Source organism: Calidris pugnax, unplaced genomic scaffold (genome assembly GCF_001431845.1).
Source record: "Calidris pugnax isolate Ruff unplaced genomic scaffold, ASM143184v1 scaffold44, whole genome shotgun sequence".
Taxonomy (NCBI): Eukaryota; Metazoa; Chordata; class Aves; order Charadriiformes; family Scolopacidae; genus Calidris; species Calidris pugnax.
The window spans coordinates 22,291,587-22,310,806 of record NW_015094506.1 but is presented as its reverse complement, the minus strand read 5'-3'; the positions used below and the strand labels follow the sequence as shown (position 1 = coordinate 22,310,806).

At 43.8% G+C, this 19,220-nt stretch overlaps 1 protein-coding gene across 1 annotated transcript in view; it reads left to right on the top strand.

Moving 5' to 3' along the window:
* HMGA2 (high mobility group AT-hook 2) overlaps positions 1-19,220 on the top strand; it is a 123,615-nt gene that overhangs the window by 90,232 nt on the left and 14,163 nt on the right. Inside the window, exon 4 of the mRNA XM_014964350.1 lies at positions 7,981-8,013. Within this exon, the coding sequence (XP_014819836.1) occupies positions 7,981-8,013 (33 nt within the window). The remainder of the gene's footprint in view (positions 1-7,980; positions 8,014-19,220) is intronic.

The following is a 19,220-nucleotide window of genomic DNA, read 5'->3' as shown; positions in this document are numbered from 1 at the left end:
AGACAGACAGCTATCAGGCATCTGTATATCCCAGACATACAAAAACATCCCCAGCCGACCATGTGGCTACCAATGGATCTGCTCAGACAAAAGAAGTTCAAGAGAAGTGCCTCAGGCCAGATCCTCAGCTGCAGAAAATCAGCCAGGCCTTCCTTGTGCTGTGTGCCTTTTCTTTGGAGGAAAACCCTGCCCGGCCGTCACAGGGCAATGGGAGGTCACAGAAGCAATGGGCTGGATGGGAAGGGGAAACTCCTGCAGGAGTTCAGGGCCAGGCCTGGGAATGACCACAGAAGCTCTGTACATCTCTGGAGGGGCAGAAATGGCTGTGCAGAAGAGGCTGCCTGGATCCCTTGTGTCCTTTCCCCCATTGGTGCAGATGAAGGGAGAGGTGGCTCTTCCTAACAAGACCTAGAGTTGTGTTTGTGCTCAGTAGAGCAGAACAGTGCCTAGGCACAGCCTCAAGCACTGTCCTGCAGTTTGTGCTGTGCAGCTAGGAGCCTTCTCTCCTTCACCATCTTGTCCTCTGCCATCTAACATGGTGCCCAGGTGTTGTTAAGGAAATAGTGCAGCCCACAGGCTCTTCCCTTTGGGCAATGTAGAAGAGATGGCCCCATATGGGGGGAGGAAAGGTATGGATGCAAGCCAGGCTGTGAGCCTGGACTGGATTGTGTTCTCCTGTAGATGAAGTCTGCAGGTTTTCCTGGCAGATCATGTTCTCCTGCACCTGCCTTTGCATCTCTGTAATTATGCTCTGATGCTCTCCTCCTCTGGTTGAGGTGTGCCTTGCTAAAACACGAACACAGATCTCTGGATGCAGCAGTGCATTTAGCATGCAGTTAAACTGAAGAAATATGCCACAGGCTGCCACTGGGAAATGCCCAAGGGAGGACACTGGGACTTCTTGGCTTGAATCGCATCTTGTATTTCCGCCAGTATCCTCCTTCAGGGACTCTTGTGAAGAAGTGCAGTTTGGGGCTGTGGCATGGCTGTTGCAGCAGCCCTGTGGTGGAGATATGGGGCCTGGGGGGCAGAGCTGCCACCGATCACTGCTGGGACACTGCTGTAGTCCCAGGGCTGCCCAGCAGAGCAGTTCACCCCTTGTTTTTCATCCCTGCCACTTAATTTCTTTTCCATCCCTGCCTCTAGGCTTGGGTCTGCTGTTGGCAGAAGCTTTCATAGGCCTGGAAATGAATTTGTTTATATCTAAGCCTACATTGTGGAGAATGGGCTGTGCATGTTTTCCAGTCTCTAAATGACACAAGAACACTGTTTCTGAATCAGTTAGGGTCTTTGTGACCTTAAAATGAGGAGAATGAAAGTAGGAGGCCAGAAAGAGAAATGTTACTTGACAATAGTTACATTTTGAGCAAAACCATTGAAGTTCAGAGTTCACTTTACAAACAGCAGCAGATTTTGCATCAGGTTGTCTGATTTGGGACTTTACTGTCTTATTTACTCTGCTGTTTCACTGGAGGCCAGTGCAAAGGTTAGAGGGGTTTGGGAGCTCCTGGCCGTCAGGTCCAGAGATGAGTCTACTGATGACAGTCCTGCAGCTCTGATCAGTTCCACGCAGCCACCATCAATGGTACCACCTGGAATGGCCTCTGAAGCAGAAACTGCCCCTGTTTTTTTGGTCTGTACAGCGGGAGGTGCCTGAGCAAGAAGAGAGGGAAGACTCTAAAACAAAAGTTGGAACCGGATGGTAATGTGATACTGTGCTTTTCACCTCTAGGTCATCAATTCAAATCTAGCCTGTTTAGTAGTGACCAAAAATCATTTCCACATGGGCCAAGAGAAATGCACAGTGAACACAGGGTTGCTGTATCCAAACAGACAAGATAGTCTGGAGATAAACAGTTGCACAATAGTTATTTGTCTGGAGAAGTCTGCAAAGTATAAAGCTAAGTAGGTTCTGACTGGTTTATATCCCTGAATCGTTCTTCACAAATAATTTATCATTTATTTCTGTCTACTAAAATGTAGGGGTTTTTTTCCCTTATGCTATAACTAAGAATAACTGGAACCTCCTATTTGGCTTTCTCAATAGTCTGTCTGTGTAGGGAGCTATAAATAGATACATATGACGTTCACCAGACAAAAGAGCCAGCTCATGTTTCCTTAGGTGCATATCAAGAAAACCTCAATGCTGAACTTTGTAGTAGAATTATTCTGAAAGGCAGAAATTGTTTCTTAATATTTTAGCAGAAAAATGCAGAGGGTGCTGAACTAAACCTGAGCAAAATGCACGAGGAAAGCTTTTCAAATACATGATAGATGATTATAAAGTAACAGGGCAGTGGTGACTCTGAAGAAGAACAGTCAGCAACAACAGATCCTTCTGCTGCCAAACTGTATTGATGTTAGCCAAGTATGCCAATTTCAACTTTGCTTATAGTATTTAACCACAGATACAAGGCCCATTAAATGGATATTTCATAAGGTGCACTACCCTAAATATTTTGTGAAAAAGTAACCAATACTGGCTGAAAATTATAAAAATCAATAGCGTCTATCAAGAGCATTGAACTAACAGCTACTGTGCTTTGAATTTTGATTATATCCTTGATAAACTCAATGGGGTATTGTTGTGCATGAACTAACAGTTCAGCTAGCAGATGAAGAAAAATGATGGATTTTCCCTTTCTGTTCTAACTATTAAATTTGTACTTACCAAGATCTGTAATGGTGGGAAGTCTACCTCTGTGAGAAAGGTTGGGTCAAAGCAACTGAAAAATAATGGCTTATACAAGCATAAAAGAAAATATATTTCTTCCACAGTTTTTATCCTTTCAGAACATAAAACCATTGCAAATGTTATGAAAGTAGCTTTATGTAAACACAAAGTATGAAATCTTAGCCCTGCTGAAGTCAGTTGTTTGACTTCCATTGAATATATACGTACTTGACTGGATATATCTGCCAGTGCCTGAATTTTCAGGCTACCAAAAGAGTGATTTGAAGCAGTGTGTTTTGAATTCACCAATTAAAATATAAATTTTTGTTGCCAGTCAAATAACTTTTAAAAGTCACTTTGTATCCTTGGAAAACTCTGATGCTCTCTGCTCTCCTCCACAAGTGGAATGGAAGTACTATTTACTTTGTCATCAGCTAAAGTTATTGGTGCAGCTCCTGAGATGTTGCAGGGTTTTCCAGCAGCAGCCAGGGGAGGTCAGTTTAATAAGCTAATAAATATTTTTTGAATGACCTGACTTTGTATTTGGTATTAAAAACTCAGAGGAGTGCCAAGTAGGTTAGAAAATAAAGAATAAAAGTTCCACGGATTTTGCCAAAATTCTCCACAGATTACTATTAGCCTCATTTATGAGCCTGCACAGAGGACTGTGAAATCTCCTTTGAACTCTAAGGGCCAGATGGTTTTGCTGTTAGATCCTAATGACCCACAGCAGTGTGCGTACACAGACACCACGGTTGCCAGTTGACTGCAAACAAGCGATGGAGGCAGGAGAATTCATGACCAAGCACAGGTCATGTGTGCTTCCAAAACACGAGCCAGTTCTGCTTGGCTGGAGGGGGGCATCCCCCCTCGCTCTTGATGGGGTAAAAAAGCATTTCTGCTGCCCCCTCGAAAGGAAGATAATTTCTAAAGCAAGCCAGGAGCATACCTGGCCCAGAGGAGCACATGGCAAGCAAACCTACCAGTGCAGTCTGGGGTAGGTCCCTGCTGATGGTCATGAAGCTGAAAGTAGCTTTTGCCCTGAGGCGAAGGCTCTCTCAAAGGCTGCATCACTCTGTGCTGGGAGAGGGAGGGAGAAGCTGGACTCGAACCAATTAAAGCTGTAGGGCAGAACAGTAGTTACTCTGCTGTCATATGGAACTGCTTGGAAGACATGATTTATTTTGGATTATATTGGTTTCAACTGGTATAATATGAACTTCCTGATTTTTTGAGGATATGTAGACAAAAAGACTAAATATGGTTTTACTCATCTTTTAATTTAGAACTACAAGTGTTTGGGTGACCTATGAAATTATTTTAATGATCTCCACACAACACTGAGCTGTCAGCACTATAAATGTCATCCTAACTGGGTATTAGTTTCCATCATGGTCATTTAGTCTCACCAGCAGAGCTACCTCCATGCGAATATCTTGTCTTTGTCAAGCTGTGGGAATAAAACGGAGAGTCACCGTTGCCAAGAAGCGTCAGTCAAACATCTTCATAATACTCGGTTTGAAGTGGAGGACATGAACACAAAATCTAGGAGTGCTGTGAGTGGGCCCTTGGAGCTCCAGGCACAGCTTTCAGGGGATGAATTCCATTCAAACCCGTGCTTTTATCTCTGATAATTATGAACGCGTTCCAGCATTGCTCATACTAGTTGACATAGACTTGCCCTTATCCTTCCTTATTTTTATAATGCTAGGAAAATTCACAGTTTAAGAAGTACTCCAGTGAAGGAGAAGTGTGACAAATTGAATTTGATACAACTTTTGACTGCAAGTACAAGATGAATATGGACTCATCACATGAGGCTGCTCTTTTGTTCTCATAAAGAAGGCAAAGAAGTTGTTTGACCAGTGACTCTATAGGCTGTAAGCATGCATCTAAGACACTGACAAAGAGCAAAGTAACAGAATTTGAAAATAAAATACAATGAGGGATGTTGTGACAGAGGAGGAGTGGAAGAAGTGTCCTGTAGGAGATAAACAGTTGGGCTTTGAACATCCAAATCTTACAGAAAAGATAAAAACACTAAAATCTTCCTGTACTTTCCTCTTTAGGTGGTTTGGGTTTTTTTCAGTTCAAAGTTAGGAATCTTATCCTGAAGTTTTAAATTATTATCTTTTGCCTTAGCTCACATACTTAATAGTTTAAACATGGCAAAAGAAATTCTGCTGTGCTTTGGATTTGTTCTTGTATGATAGACATTTAAATGACATGGTCATGGGATTTTTCCAACGCCATCACTTGTTCTTTACGTCTTGTACAGATTTAAGAAAGGTACTTAAAGTTGACTGGTAATTGCATATGATGTAAAAAACCCTGAATTTTGCTTTCAAGTGTATGGAATTTCAGCTGATACACGTTCAGTGTACAATAGCTGTTTTTTAAACTTAGGATAAAAATAAAACGTGAAAGTCCTGTGTTGCACGAAGCTCCCTTTACTGACATAAGTGAGATGGCTGACATAAGCGAGAGAGCTTCCGGCAGAGCAGAAGGTCTCCCATCTTACTCTGCTGGCTCCTGGGTGGATATGTAATAGTTCAGAGCTCTCGTGTCTTGTGTACAACTTTATTTTGCCCCAGAGCGCCTCTTCAAAGTCTCTTGTCCTTGGCTTTTTTATGGTTCCAGTCTTTTCCATAACCAAGACAGATTCTCTTTCTTTCCAGCTAGTTGAACATGCGGTTGCAACACTCTTTTGAATCAGAGGTGTCTGCTTTGAAGCCCTGAAAAGATCTCTTAACTCAGTGAACACAAAGCTTAGCCAGTCACGGTGTTTGTATCTGTAGCGTGTCAAAAAGTTTCCAAAGGCATCACATTCACAACAGCTAGAGAAAGGAAAGGGGGTACTTGGGAAAATTCTCGTTATTCCTGCAGGCCTCAGTTCTTCTGGTCTGGGGTGACCTAAGTGAGTGGACACTGCAATCCCCTCAGGACCGGACCTCGCTGGATTTACCCAGCCTGGATTCATCCAGCCAGCTCTGCCACGCAGCCGGGCTGAAGCAGGAAAAGCAGTGCCCCTGAACACCAGCACTTGCAGTGATTTGGCTGCCACAAGCTGGAGCCCTCAGCGTGACACGAGTGGGCACGGCTCCCGGCCTGTCGGTGGTGTGTGCCGCTAATGCCGGCCGAGGGGCTGAGCCCGGCTTTTGAGCTTTCATAGCTCTGCTTCTTCCATTTAAGGGAGAAAGCGTAACACGCTGAACTCCAGATCCCCAATCCAGTGGAAACCCAGCCAGCAGTAAGCGAGCACTGCCAGGGAGCTCTCGACATGAAGCACTATGATAGCAAAGGTCTTGAATGACTAAGGTTCTTGAAAGCTTTGGTCGGTATCAGAGACAGTTTCCAACTGGGCAAAGTACAATATTTTCCCTCTTGCTTTTTATGAATGGCTGGATAGGACTGTGCTGGAGTCAGAGTCCCCCGCGAAAGCCATTCATAAAAATAACAACAGAACAAAACAAACGCACACAAAAAAACTTTCTAGGTCCAGTCCAGAGCCACTGGGTGCCAGAGGCTGGGAAAACACACTGGCAGCCTGAGCCCCAGCTATCACTGAAAGTATTCAACGGGCTTTTTGGTGGTCTGAAAAGCATGAAGTGCTGTGTAGAAGGGCAGCTGGTAGAATTACTGTGACACATACTAGGCAGAAAGCCAGAGCTGGCCTTGTTTCAGACATTGTCTTTCCTCTCATTGAAGTGTCAGGACCTAATTCATGGAAAATTTGGTGAGTTGGCAGCTCTTTCAGAAGATTTCATTGAGCTACAGTGTGTGAGAGTCACATGAATGCAGAGTGCATGGCCAAAAATACGTGGGGATTTCTGAGCAGGAGAAAGCAGTCAGCCTCTGAGAATGTCTGATGATTTCATGTGGTTTTGGAGTAAATACGTGTACAGGTGTAATCAGCAGGCAAAAAAAAAAGAAAGCGGAAAAGCACTAGTGGCAGATTACTGAAGAGCTCAATGAGTTCTGTAATTACGAGGTATTCCTTTGAAACAAATCATTCCTTTGTCTGAGGGCAGCAAATGTCCATTAATGAGTTCAGGGCTTGCAGTCCACCTGGAGAAGGCATCAGTAAAATGTGTGCCTTGGTAATAGTTTCTCCATTGCAAGGGAGTTTAATGGAAAAGAAAAGGGTCCTGAAGTTTAAAGTTTAAACCCTGAAGTTTAAAGAGGGACCCAGTCATCACATAGCTTTTTTCTCATATTTATTTGAGAGCAGAACTTGGAGCCTGAGGCACAGATACAAAAATATAACAGCAATAGGATTCTGCTGAATTAGGAAAAGACTGAAAATAAACAAAGCATCTCTTGTTAAAATGGGGTGCTTGTGGTGGGCAGTCTGAATTGAATCAGTTACATTTAATTTACATTTTCATTGATCCTTCCCACTGAAATATTGCTCTGAAAGGCCAGCTACACTAAACTGTTTATTCAGAAATATTCCAGTTATTTCCTACTACACTGTCATGAAAATTAGGTTTTTGGCCGTGCAGAGGGACAGCATGTTGGCTTCTGCCCAAGCGAGGCACTGAAATCACGGCTGGGATTAGGAACAGGCAGGAAGGAAGGGCAGGAAGAAAATCATTGGGTGCAATTCATATACTTTGAAAACAGAAAGTCCAGGGGGCTGGGGGAGGCAGCAGCTTTGCCCCACTGAAGTAAGAAAAGCCCTTTTGTGCTCTCTTGTCAGGATTTCATCCTTTATCTGAGGTCTTATTGTTCCGTGCTGCTCCTAGCACCCGCAAGGGTTGTCACAGCACCTGGGTGGTGCAGGAGTATTTTAAGTGGGCCCGTGTTAGTTCCTTAATCGGTTCTCCTCCTCCTCCCTGGGGCAGTGATGAAGGGCACTGGCACCTTGGTGGGTTTCCTGACTCATGTGGGGACCATGTTTCCCATTCCTCGGGGGGAGCAGTCAAGGGAAGAGTTGCTGAGAAGCCCATGGCTGTACCACCAGGTCTTGTGTAGGCAGATGGTCATGGCCTCCTGTTCTCCCTGCCATGCATAGTTACAAAATTAGGCTAGACTCAATATGCTAAATTAGAATTCACCTTGGTTTTAATTACACAAACTTAACATATTCCTCTGCATCTGCAGCCATCTGAACTACTTCAGAGCAAGATCATATAGATAAATGTAGGAGAGGTTGGGTATGAGAGCTGGGTAATATTCTGGATGTAGGCTTTGCCTGTTGTTTTATTTCTGTTGCTGAAAACATTTTCTCAGCATCTGTGAAATCACTGTTAAGTGACCTCAGTGAATTTTGTTTCTCACCATGCTTTTGCTTTACTTTTCAGCCTCAACAAGTGGTTCAAAAGAAGCCTGCTCAGGTAAGAAAAGCTAATTTAAATTCTCTTAATCTACTTTAAATGAAATAATTCTTCAGTATTTAAAATGGTTTCCTTTACTGTAAAGGATGAAGGGAAATACATCAATCATATGAGCTGGGGGACAGCTGTTGGCTTGCTGGGCACAGCCACCAGAACAATTCACGCAGTGGCCCAGAGGAGGAAGCAGTGAACAGTGCTTGCTCAGAAATGTCCTCTTTTTGTAGTGGCCACCTTCCAGGCAGGCACACGCACGCATGCATCTGGTGACATTCAGGCACATGATAAGTGTCTCTGTGTGTCCTGAACATGGGCAACTGGGAACTGCTAGCAGCAAGGAGGGGGGCACAGGTATAAAACCCTTCTCCCCACGCAGTCTAAAGGAGTCTCTAAATCCACAAAAGAAAATAGGCTGAACTTGGTAACTAGACTAGATCCATCATAAAGACTAACACATTTGAAGTTCTTCTATTGGATGGTGTTCTTCTTCTTTAATGCCTTGGACAAAGTGCAAACTAGGGTGTCATGGAACTGGTCAAACACTGCATTTACAATCACCTTCATGTTCTTTCCCTAGCCTGCCCCATGTTAAAAAAACAAACCCAAACACCCTAGCTCTGCTACTTTATTATATATGCACCAACAGAGAGAAGCCTGCGGGCATGGGAGCAGGACCATCCCTGCCCAGCAGAGTCCATGGGCTGTGCTGCCATACCTTGGTGACTATGAATGATTGCTGAGCCAAGAGCATAAAGGGTCCATTGCATTTCTGGAAAGAGGTCTGCTTTCAGAAGGGAATAGTACTTCTGTTTTTCCACCTTCTGGTTTTAATACGTTATTGTACAGTGTACATTATTGTAATGTCTACTGCAATCTGAATTAGGAGCTGTTACATAAGAAACAGAAAACATCCTAGCTGTGAGTTGAAGGGGTGAAATGATGTAACTCTCTAAAGCATGTGCAGGAATCGGGTTTCTACAAAGGAAATCAATACAGTCACAGCGATGATGAATCCGTGGCACTGGCAATAATATTAACGTCTCCGAAAGGCAGATAAAACATAGAGGATGAATGTAGTAGTATTTTCAAGTGAGGTAAGTTTTGCAAGAAGAGGTAATGTCTTTTATTAGGCCAGCTTATGCAAGAAACGCAACATCAGTCCCCAAGGGCTTACCATCTATAACCTTCTAACTACACCACACAATTCAAAACACACCGAGTTGTTCTAATAAAAGATACCTCCTCTCCCTGGTCTCGCTTACATCCTTCATCTGCTACAGCCACAATCAGACTGTTCCTACCACGGCATGGCAGTAAATCTGCCAGTGGGCACAAAGCCAGTCATCTCCTCCATGGCACCTGAGAGACAGGGAGGCTTAAACCCTGCTGTACAAAGGAGGCCAAATCCGGGAGGCAGAGGCTCTGGGAGGCTGCTCGTGTTGCGGTTTCTTCTGGTGCATAGTGGAGCTTGTTCCCACCATGGCCAGTGGGATAAAGGGGTCTAGAGCTGGTGACTCTGCCCACAGCCTGGCCTGGCAGACGCCATTGATGCTGATGGCATGTGTAGCAGCTGTCCGTGTCCCCAGGCACTTACTCCTGCGAGCGTTCGGTAGAAATGGCTGGGCTGGGGCGTGGGAGGACAAAGAGGGGACCCGTGTCTCCATCTTTGGTAGCAGAACAAAGTAACAACAGATTTAATTGATGGCAAAATGACATAGGTGTTTGAACCAAAGCACTGGGGTTCCCTGCATGGATCTTCCTGGCCCATCTTCCTCAAAGTGGTGGCTCCAGTGGGGATGCCGTAGGGTGTTTCAGCCAGCTGGATGCAGGCGCTGCTGCACGGTGCCTCAGAGACAGAGAAAAGGAGGCCTTTTGACATTAGTAATGGAAATGTCTGTATAGAAAAGGAGGAGGCACAGAAGAATGCATGAAAGGAAGGACAGGGCTGTTTAGAAATCCCCAGTCATCACAGCATGACTAGTGAAGTTACACTCGTTAAATTATTTGTGTGCTGTGTCTTCACTCAGAGAACCCATTTTGTTTTTCTTAATCCTTGGCCTGAGGGATGTTCAGTAAAATCACTGACTTGTCTTTAACCCTTCCTGGTTTTAATAGGCCCTGCTCCCACGCTTGTGCTACCACAACATTGCGGTTTTGCTGGGTGTGGGTGCAGGGCAGACAACAAAAGTTATCTCTGTGAGCAGGCGCTCGTGACAGTGTCTTCCTGAGGCTGAAAGATGGAGGAGGAGGTAAAACAGTGTAATTCCTGGGACTATCAGGGACTTCTTGCTGCTGGGTTTCACTTAAATCCAGTTGCCTTTCTCCGTTTTCTTTTTATACTACTGAATTTCCCTTTAAAGGAGGGAGGTTCAGTCTCAGAACTAACAACAAGAACATGAGCTCATGCAGGCTTCCTAATCTGAGCTGTCTAAGGAAATAGTGATAAATTATATAAACATGGGGACTACATGGAAGTTCATGGAGGATAATGTAAATCTTACACTACATTCAGAGGAATCTCTTCCTTTTCCATCTGTTTCCTTCAAAATATCCTCCCAGATGGCTTTACCATGTGGCAGTCTGGATTAAGTTAGAAATGTGTCCTTTCTTCTTCAGTGGGGACTGTAAGACGTTACAGTCAAGAACTACAGTGTGATGGTGAGCATCTTACCCCAGCCTGCCTTAGTAAAAGTGGCAGAAAGTCTTGCTCAGGTTCTACCCCTGATTGCCATGCCTTGAATTTTGGTGTGCTTAGTTTACATCACCATTACTGTTGTTACTGTTCCTAGTAGCTATGCCTCTTGGGTTTGTGTCATTTATAAAAGTAGAGAAACAGCAAGACCAGATAAAATTCTCATTTTATGAATAACAACTCTGTTCCCATCATCATTTCCCACATTTTAAGCTCCACCATGCTCTAAATCTTTTTATGGGTATCTGCTGTCCAGTTTAGGGCCATACAGATGTCTATATTAACTTCTGCAATATCTCCAAACATCCCCAGAGCTCTGGAGATTTACCATCACACAGACGGTAAATGAAACAGTAAAATCCACAGGAAATCTACACACCCATATCATTAATACAAACCTTTGACTGCTATGGTCTGTACAAATCTTTGTGATGATCACTGACACATATTCTCACGCTTCCTTGGGGAAATGAGGGAAAAAAAGCCAGCCTAACTGTGTGACATTGGGAAGTTTAGCACCTTCATGTAAATTTGTGCCTAAACCTCAAAAGCGAAGTGCTCCTTTGAAATCCATTCTGTCTCCAAAGAATGGACAGCCAGGTCTTACAATCATGATGTAGTAATGTTCTTACTGAGGTGTGCAAATAAGCAGTCCCAACAGAAATAGAAACTTCTCCATTTCCTCAGTTTTAAGCTATTTGTAGCATCTGTAGCCTCAGCCATATGGGGGAGTTACACTCTTAAGTAATACAAAGGAAATAGATATTTTTAGGAAAACATCATGAAAGCTATCAAAGTTTTCTGGAAACAGAACGTGTTTTATTTTTATCATTTCTGGAGAGAAGAAATAGTGTGAGTGTAGAGCAGCCCTTTGAAAATCTTCTTATAATCTCTTTGGGAGGTCTGTTAAAATCTCAAATCCTTGCAAATCCTTTGTATCTGAGTCTGAAAGACAACATGTCAGTCAGGAAGGCAGTGTATCAGTCGGAAAAGTACACATAAAGTGTGCGTAGAGAAATGTACACAAAAAAGTGTACAGAAAAAGTACACCAAAAGCACACATACTAGCTAACGCTAAACACATTAGATGCTTTTAAAACAACATCCAAAAAAATCAAATCCCAACAAGAATAAAAGCTAAAAATAAAAGTGTTATTTTGTATAGGGAAGAAAATGCAAATTCATTTCTTAGTCCTGGTATCAATAAAGCTATGCATGTTAATTAGTCATAATATATATACACTTTACAACCTCAGTATATGTGTTCCCCAGCTGCATCCATCGCACGTGCCTACTCAGTGTAGGACACAGTAAATGCTAAAAGTGTCAGACAGGCTCTGCAGCCCAGGAGCTACATGGATGATTCACACATTCATATGCAGCCCAGAAGCAGCAGACTTTGTGAGCAGAGCCAAGCCGGGGACCTGCGGTGGCTGCATGACAGGTCTGATGTGCTGGGACACCCTGGACAGTGGGCCCATCGTGCACATTGCCTCTCTGTGCTGGGCTGTTCCACACTGCAATTCCACAAGCTGCGGGTGTTCTGCATACACGTTGGTCACCACGTGTGGATTTATTTCTTTTCCCCTTCTGGGAAATCCCAGAGAGAGATGTGGCAGAAATACTCCAGAGATCCACTTTAGCAGGTTGAAAAGAAGCTTCCAGTGTCACAGGCAGGATGGCAAATCCTTCACACCCACATAGATGCACATACACATCCCAGAGAGCATGTGCCACTGTCCAAGTCCCCCCTGTGTCCTACCAAGCCGGGAATACTGCAGCCTTGCACAACTGAGCCATGGCTGTAGAAACACTGAAAATCCTCTGCCCTGGAGGTTGACCTGGTGCCCGGGGGTTTCACTGCTCCTCCCAATGCGTCCAACAAGCTGTGTTGTGTGTCCTGTACTTTTTCTGTATTTACTGATACGGAGAGTCAGAAAGTTGTCAGACCCCAGAGGGACAAAACTTTATTTTCCAATGGTATGTGGAATTTTATACTTCAGACTAGGGTAACTGCATGTGTGTTACACGCACCACTCCAGAACATCTTCTGAAAGGCTGAGTTACCATTCTTTTATTATTGTTTTTTTATTGATGATTTATATGTTTACTGTTATCTTATATGTGCTAGAGGCCTTTGGTACCATGGGCGCGTGTCCTGGGCATGTGTCTGTCACAGCTCCATCAGCCCAGACTCACTGCACCTCCCCGTGTAGAGGGTGGTCCCAGTGGAGCTGCCCAAAACTTTCCCGGTGGGGCTGAGCCCTGGACCTGCTGTGGGGCCCTCCAGCTTCATGCCCTGTCTCCCATCACCATCACTCAGGGGGATGACGCTTGTTGGAACTGGTCAGAGGTTTTGCGTAAATAACTTCATGGTGAAATAACCTGTTTTAACTGACCCCTTTCCCCATAAGTGTCCTTGGAATTTTTGCTTTTCCAAAGCTTCACAATATTATGATCACGTGGGGACTCATTTTTTTAAATCAAAATAGGATTTGATTTTGGTTTTTGAACACTTTTGCTCTGCAAAATCCTTCCAGATTTTGCTTCTGAGTGTTCTGGAAACATTTTTCTGATTTGAAAACATCATTTTAATAAATGGATAAAAATGTTATGGGAAGTCTTAGGAAAAATGGCTCCAATTTGAAAATTATGTTTCATTGTTACCAGTTCTGCTGCCTATATTACAAGCAACATGTAAGGATTGCTTGGTGTAAAATGAAAAAGCAAAATTAGAATAATAACAGATTTGTGGACTGGAGCCAGAATTAGTAAGAAACTAGGTGATGTCTGAACTATAGGTGTGGACCTACCATTTCTCAGGGAAAGGTTTTAATTTGATTTTAAGGGAATCAGGGAAGTATCTTGCTCCCTTCCTGGATTCAGTAGGTAGAGTCTCATGGAGGGTGCTGGCCTTACCTTCTTTCTCCTTCCAAGGCAAAATGGTTTCCAAAGGCAAACATATTGAGACCTCTTCTAGAACTTGTTTATTGTGACAGGGAGACTGAATAGCTTGTCTGATGACTTAAAAAAACCAAACAGCACAGTTCTTTGAAATAAAAACAAATCTGGGGAAAAATATAGAAGTTGCAATTACCAGTTCTGTGAACAGATGAAGCACTAACCTGTGCTAGAGAATGAGGGCTAGAAAAGGAAGTCAGGTATTTTCAACAGCAAATATTTTGTTATTTATATAACATAACTTCTGAATAGACTCTGAATAACATCATTCAATGAGGCTGCACCTAAATACCCAAATCAGTATAAGAGTCAGGTTTCCAAGGTTATAAGTATTTATGATTGCCATTTATTACATAGCTATGATAGAGTGACATTTTTGAGATACCACTTCCAGAAATTTGGCTGTAAATACATTAAACAAGTACATTAAGATATTATGCAACCAGAAGGAAGGGAAGAAAAGGGGAAAAAAAATTCATCCTCAGAACAGGAGTATATTCAGAAACTCAGTGACTTTTAAAGAGTCAAAAATCAGAAACATGTACAGTGATCTGCAGATGTAGGTTGTGGCTCTATAAGGCATTTACATTTTTATAGTTTTTTTCTATTGATGGTACACGCTGGCCTCTCAGTATTGGGATGGCAAAGACTTTGCCAGCAAGTAGAGTTCCACACACGGAACACTGGAGTCATGAGGTCATTACCACAAATCAGTTTTGTAAAAATCACCTTTTATAAAAATTGCTTTTGTTCACAGTCCATTTCGGTATTTTCTTCAACTGGACCCTTCCTACCTCACCCAGCATTTCCACTATGTCATGGAGAACGTAAATGAAACAGACAGTGACAGGACAAGAGGAAATGGGCACAAACTTGAACATAAGAAGTTCCATCTAAACATGAGGAACTTCTTCACTTTGAGGGTGGCAGAGCACTGGAACAGGCTGCCCGGAGAGGTGGTGGAATCTCCATCTCTGGAGACATTCAAAACCCGCCTGGACACGTTCCTGTGCAGCCTGTGCTAGGTGGACCTGCTTTGGCAGGGGGATTGGACTAGATGGTCTCCAGAGGTCCCTTCCAACCCCATATCATTCTGTGATTCTGTGACATGTTTTTTACACAGTCAGTTAAACATTTAAGTGTGCAGCGTAAACCACTACTTCACTTCAGATACGCAAATAAGCTTTGTAATCCAGCCCTCAATCTTTTTGATTTACCCAGGAGATATACAGACAGCCCTGTTTCCCTGCAGGCAGCGTTTGGGTGTTTAATAGACTAAAGGACAAAATGCCCATCTCCCTGCCTGCCCAGTCTCTCTTGCAGGCAGCAAGAGCAAGGGCCAGTTGCCCAGGGGCTGCACTGCCCTCAGGTGCTGCCTATGCCAGGCTCCCCCCTCATGTTATTTGGGCCTTACAAACACTGTATGACCTCTGTGAGGATCCAGTATTTGCAGGACGGTGCTGGGATGGGAATAACCTTTGCAGGGGAGCTGGGGTAGACTGTGGTGGCCACCGGAGTTGCTCTGGAAGTAGGGCCCATTTCTCATCCCAGCAGTGCTCCAGGCTGCCACAGGAGGAGCGTCCTTTGTGTCCCTCCCTGAACCTGGGACACAGCCCCAGCTTCAGAGCAGCACCAGCCTCGGAGCAGAAAAGAAACAAAAAGAGCCAGGATTGTGGATGGTCCCATCTGTTAGGTTCAGATGCATAGTTCAGTCAGGAAATGCTGACTGAATTATGCATCCCCTTGCTTAGTGTACCAGTGGCCCTCAAGGCAAGCTGAGGTGCCTGTCCCTGTGTCCCCATATGCTGCCTAAGGAGCAGAGGACAGCACCATGCCAGGTCAGCCTCCCTTCTTCCTTTGAAGCCATTAGCACTGAGCACTGTGGTGTGTAAATCTCATTTTGGGTAAGTCTCCTGGTGCCTTGATTCTCCTTTGGCTAAAACTGAGGTACTAATGCTCCCTTCTTGTGAAAGGGAGTTATGAGAGTGCACATACTCGTGATTTGATTTGACTAAAAAGGAATCAGATTTAGCAAGATCTTATTGCTTTGCAGCTTGTCAGAGACTGTCTGGGGGATCCAGAGTCTTGCCTGCTGCAACGTGCTGTTTGGAGGTGTCATGTCAGCCAGTTTCTGAGTCAGTCAAAGAGCGGGTGTGCCATGGCATGAGCCCAGCACTCAAGAGCTAAAAAAGGTTATTTTAACTGTTCAAATAGGCAACAGCTAATTTCCTTGAGACAAGCCCTAGAGCAGGAGGCAGCTTTCTGAATGCAGCGCTGGTCACACATTTGCCCATTCAATACTGACAAGCTCCCAGGTCACTGCTCTTTCCCTGTGTGCTGGGCAAAACCTGTCCCTAATGGCACATAGAAAAGTTCAGGGACTACAGCTGTTGAGGCACTCCATGCATAGCACTTGGAGCAGGCACAGCAGTTGGTGGTAGAAGGCAGGAGGCCAAAGGGGTAAGATAAAATATGTCCCTAAGTCAGCAATACTCCTCGTCACCCTCTCCCCACCTCCTCGCTGTCCCCTCCCCGCTTGGAGAAGCCTGAGACAGGCAGGCGATGGCTGTGGACAGGGTGGTTTTGTGTTTGACCCCATGGCTGTGGCACAGGAGCTGTTTAAGGAGGTGCTCCATCCAGTTCAGAACTTGGCTCCGACTCAAGGTGAACCAAAATCTCACTAACGATTGCCAGAAGAGAAGGGGCTGTGACGTCTGCTTGGGAAACACCATTGAGGAAAACGGCTGGGCAGGGAACAGTGTTTGAAAAAATGTCAGTCAAGAGTAAATTAAACTACTTTTGCATACACATGCTGCGCATTTTGGCCAAGATTTCCAAGAGTAGCAAGAGTCTGCACTGCTAACACTTGGGTATCTTACTTCACAGACATACAGGATTCTAGGCAGTACTTGACTACCCCCTGAAAATTTGGATTATTTTAAGATGTTTCCAGAATGATAGATGTTTAAGACATTTCCAGAAAGCTGAACCTACCAGAACAATAAGCCTCTGGACTTAAGAGCAACAAAAATAATCAAAATGCTCATTAGCAAAAATTAGGTGTGTCAGAGGGCTGCTTAGGAAGAAAGTGCTCTGTTCTTTTCCTGAGCTGCTTCATAAAGGCTCTGCATCTTTCGCACTCAGCATTGTTGTTGCTCCTCCACACCCAGCTGAAGTCAATGAAAGATGCTTTATTTCCTGACATAAATATTATTAACAGATACTCCAGGACTGTAACCCAGCTCATCCGCTGCACTGAAAAACATGGGACATGAACCTTCTATGTAGCCACTTCTAGAAATGGCTAAATCTTTGCTGTGCCAGTTCAGGACTGTATAAATTCTTTCGCAAATTGTTTGTTAAAAATGAGGTATGTTGCAATGAATGTAGAATAAGGTAAACACAATTAAAATCAAAGTTAAGACCAATGAAAATACATTTTTTTAATCTGTTAAATAATTTACTAGGATGGGCAGTTACAGTATTTGCATACCAGCGCTATTAAAAAAATTTGGCTAGGGAAAAGAGCAGTATGGTCAGCCCTTATTAACTGGTATATGTCTTTAAACATGTTCTGGAAGGAAGCAATAAGAAGCCAATATCCAATATCATATTTTATTCTGGGGTTTCCATGACATCTTGGGAATTTTATAAGGTCCTCTTGTTGCCCAAAGTAACAGTTTTGGAATAGAAGAAGAAGAAGAAGCAGCACTTCACAGCTACTCTGTCGGTCACTATGAGCATTTGTGGAATTTGGTTCCTTGAAATCAGTGCTGCCATGCTACCCTGGGGTGACATCTGGCCTCCCTGAGCAGCCCGTCAGCTTGTGACACCTGTGCCAAACGTTAAGGCTGGGATGGATAGGCTGGACCTGCAAACCTGCCTCCTCCCTTGCAGCTTGGAGAGAGTAACTCAGGCAAAAAACTCATACAGGCGAGCACAAAATAAAAGTGTGATAGACACTCCAAAACCATTTTCCCCAGTGGAGCTTCCATCCCATATTACTTCTACTGGTGCTCTCACTGTGCTGTCCCATAGTGCTGTGATGGTGTGAAGCAACCCAGCTGGCAAGGACAGGCTGTGGCAGACAGGCTGCTGTCTAGGGGGTTGTTCAGAGCTCTTGGTCATTGATTGCTCATTGGATATTGTGAACATGGTCCTGCTGTGTTTATAGGCAGCGTAAAAAGTTTGGGAGTGTCACCATCTCTTAGTAGACTATTCAGTAAGAATTATTCTCCTAGGTACTTCACATTGAAGGCTACAGGAGTACATAGATGGTTTTCAAACATCAGCACATTGCCAAGCAGTGCATGAAGGACCTAAATCTTTGGGCAGTCCAGTGTTTGTAAGCATCTTGAGTTCATCCTTATTGAAATAAATAAATGTGCTTTTCTCACATTGAGGAAGGAAAAAAGCAGCCTGAGTGTTGGGTACTGTAGCACTCACGCTACCATAGCACACTCTCTCATGGATCCTGTTTCATTGGGATCCCAATGCCACAAATGTTAAATTCTTTATGAAGTCTGCTCCAGCAGATAGTGAGCATCACCATGATGAAGTTCTGCTGCTGATCCCATTGTAAGGCATCTCTGGATATGCCAGAATGTTTTCAGGAAAAGTTTGCCGAAATCTCCCTTTAGAAATGACTGTTGCTTGTATTAAAAAAAGATATAATATTGCCAATGTACTTCTTGCTTTGCCTCTGCTCTGTCAATATAGTCACATTGTTCAGGGCCGATCTCTGATCTCAGGTTTGGAGAGTTATTTGCCACACAACAACCATGGGAAAAGAGAAGGAGAGAAATAAAACAAATGAATCACCCACATTCTGCCCGAATTCAGATCTCAGATTTCCCACATCCTGGTATTTAATTTCTCACAGAGTTACCAATGGTTGATCTCACGGCAGGATTAGTGGGAAGAAAAATGAGAGCTCCATTGAAACCAGACTTGAGTCTGGAAGGAAGGGACATGTGAGCTCTAGGACCTGGGAGATATCAGATTCAGGGCAGTGAATGGCTTCCACCCCCTCCCCTTCCCTGATTCTCATGCTTATTTTGAGGCAAAATCTGGAAAGTAAAATCAGAAGAGCAAAGAGACAGTTACAGTATGTTGGGCGGCTCGCCCATGGCTTTAATAGTCTCCTGAGAACTGTGTTATACAGTGAGACATTAACTGTAATTTATATTAGTATTTTTTTATGTTTAGGAAGAGGGGAATAGATTAACATTGAGGTATAAATTGCAGTAAATCTATCTTGGTCCTAAAAGAAAACATGTTTTGAGAACACGTTTCCATCAGGATACCTTTTCTGATTTTATTATAGAATATAAATGTGTTCAGTTGGAAAAGAAACTCCCACAAACGGTTCTATAATCAAAAGGAAATAATCACTATCTATTAAGTTGGACAGCCCCACTCACTTTGAATCAGACTATCTTGCTAGAGAAAGAAAAAGTTTCGCCCTGTGGTAGCACGGATTGCGGCGCAGATGGAGCTTGAAAAGTTGGGTTGCTGCTCTGTGCTGAAGAGGACCATACTTTATCGCCCTTCCCAC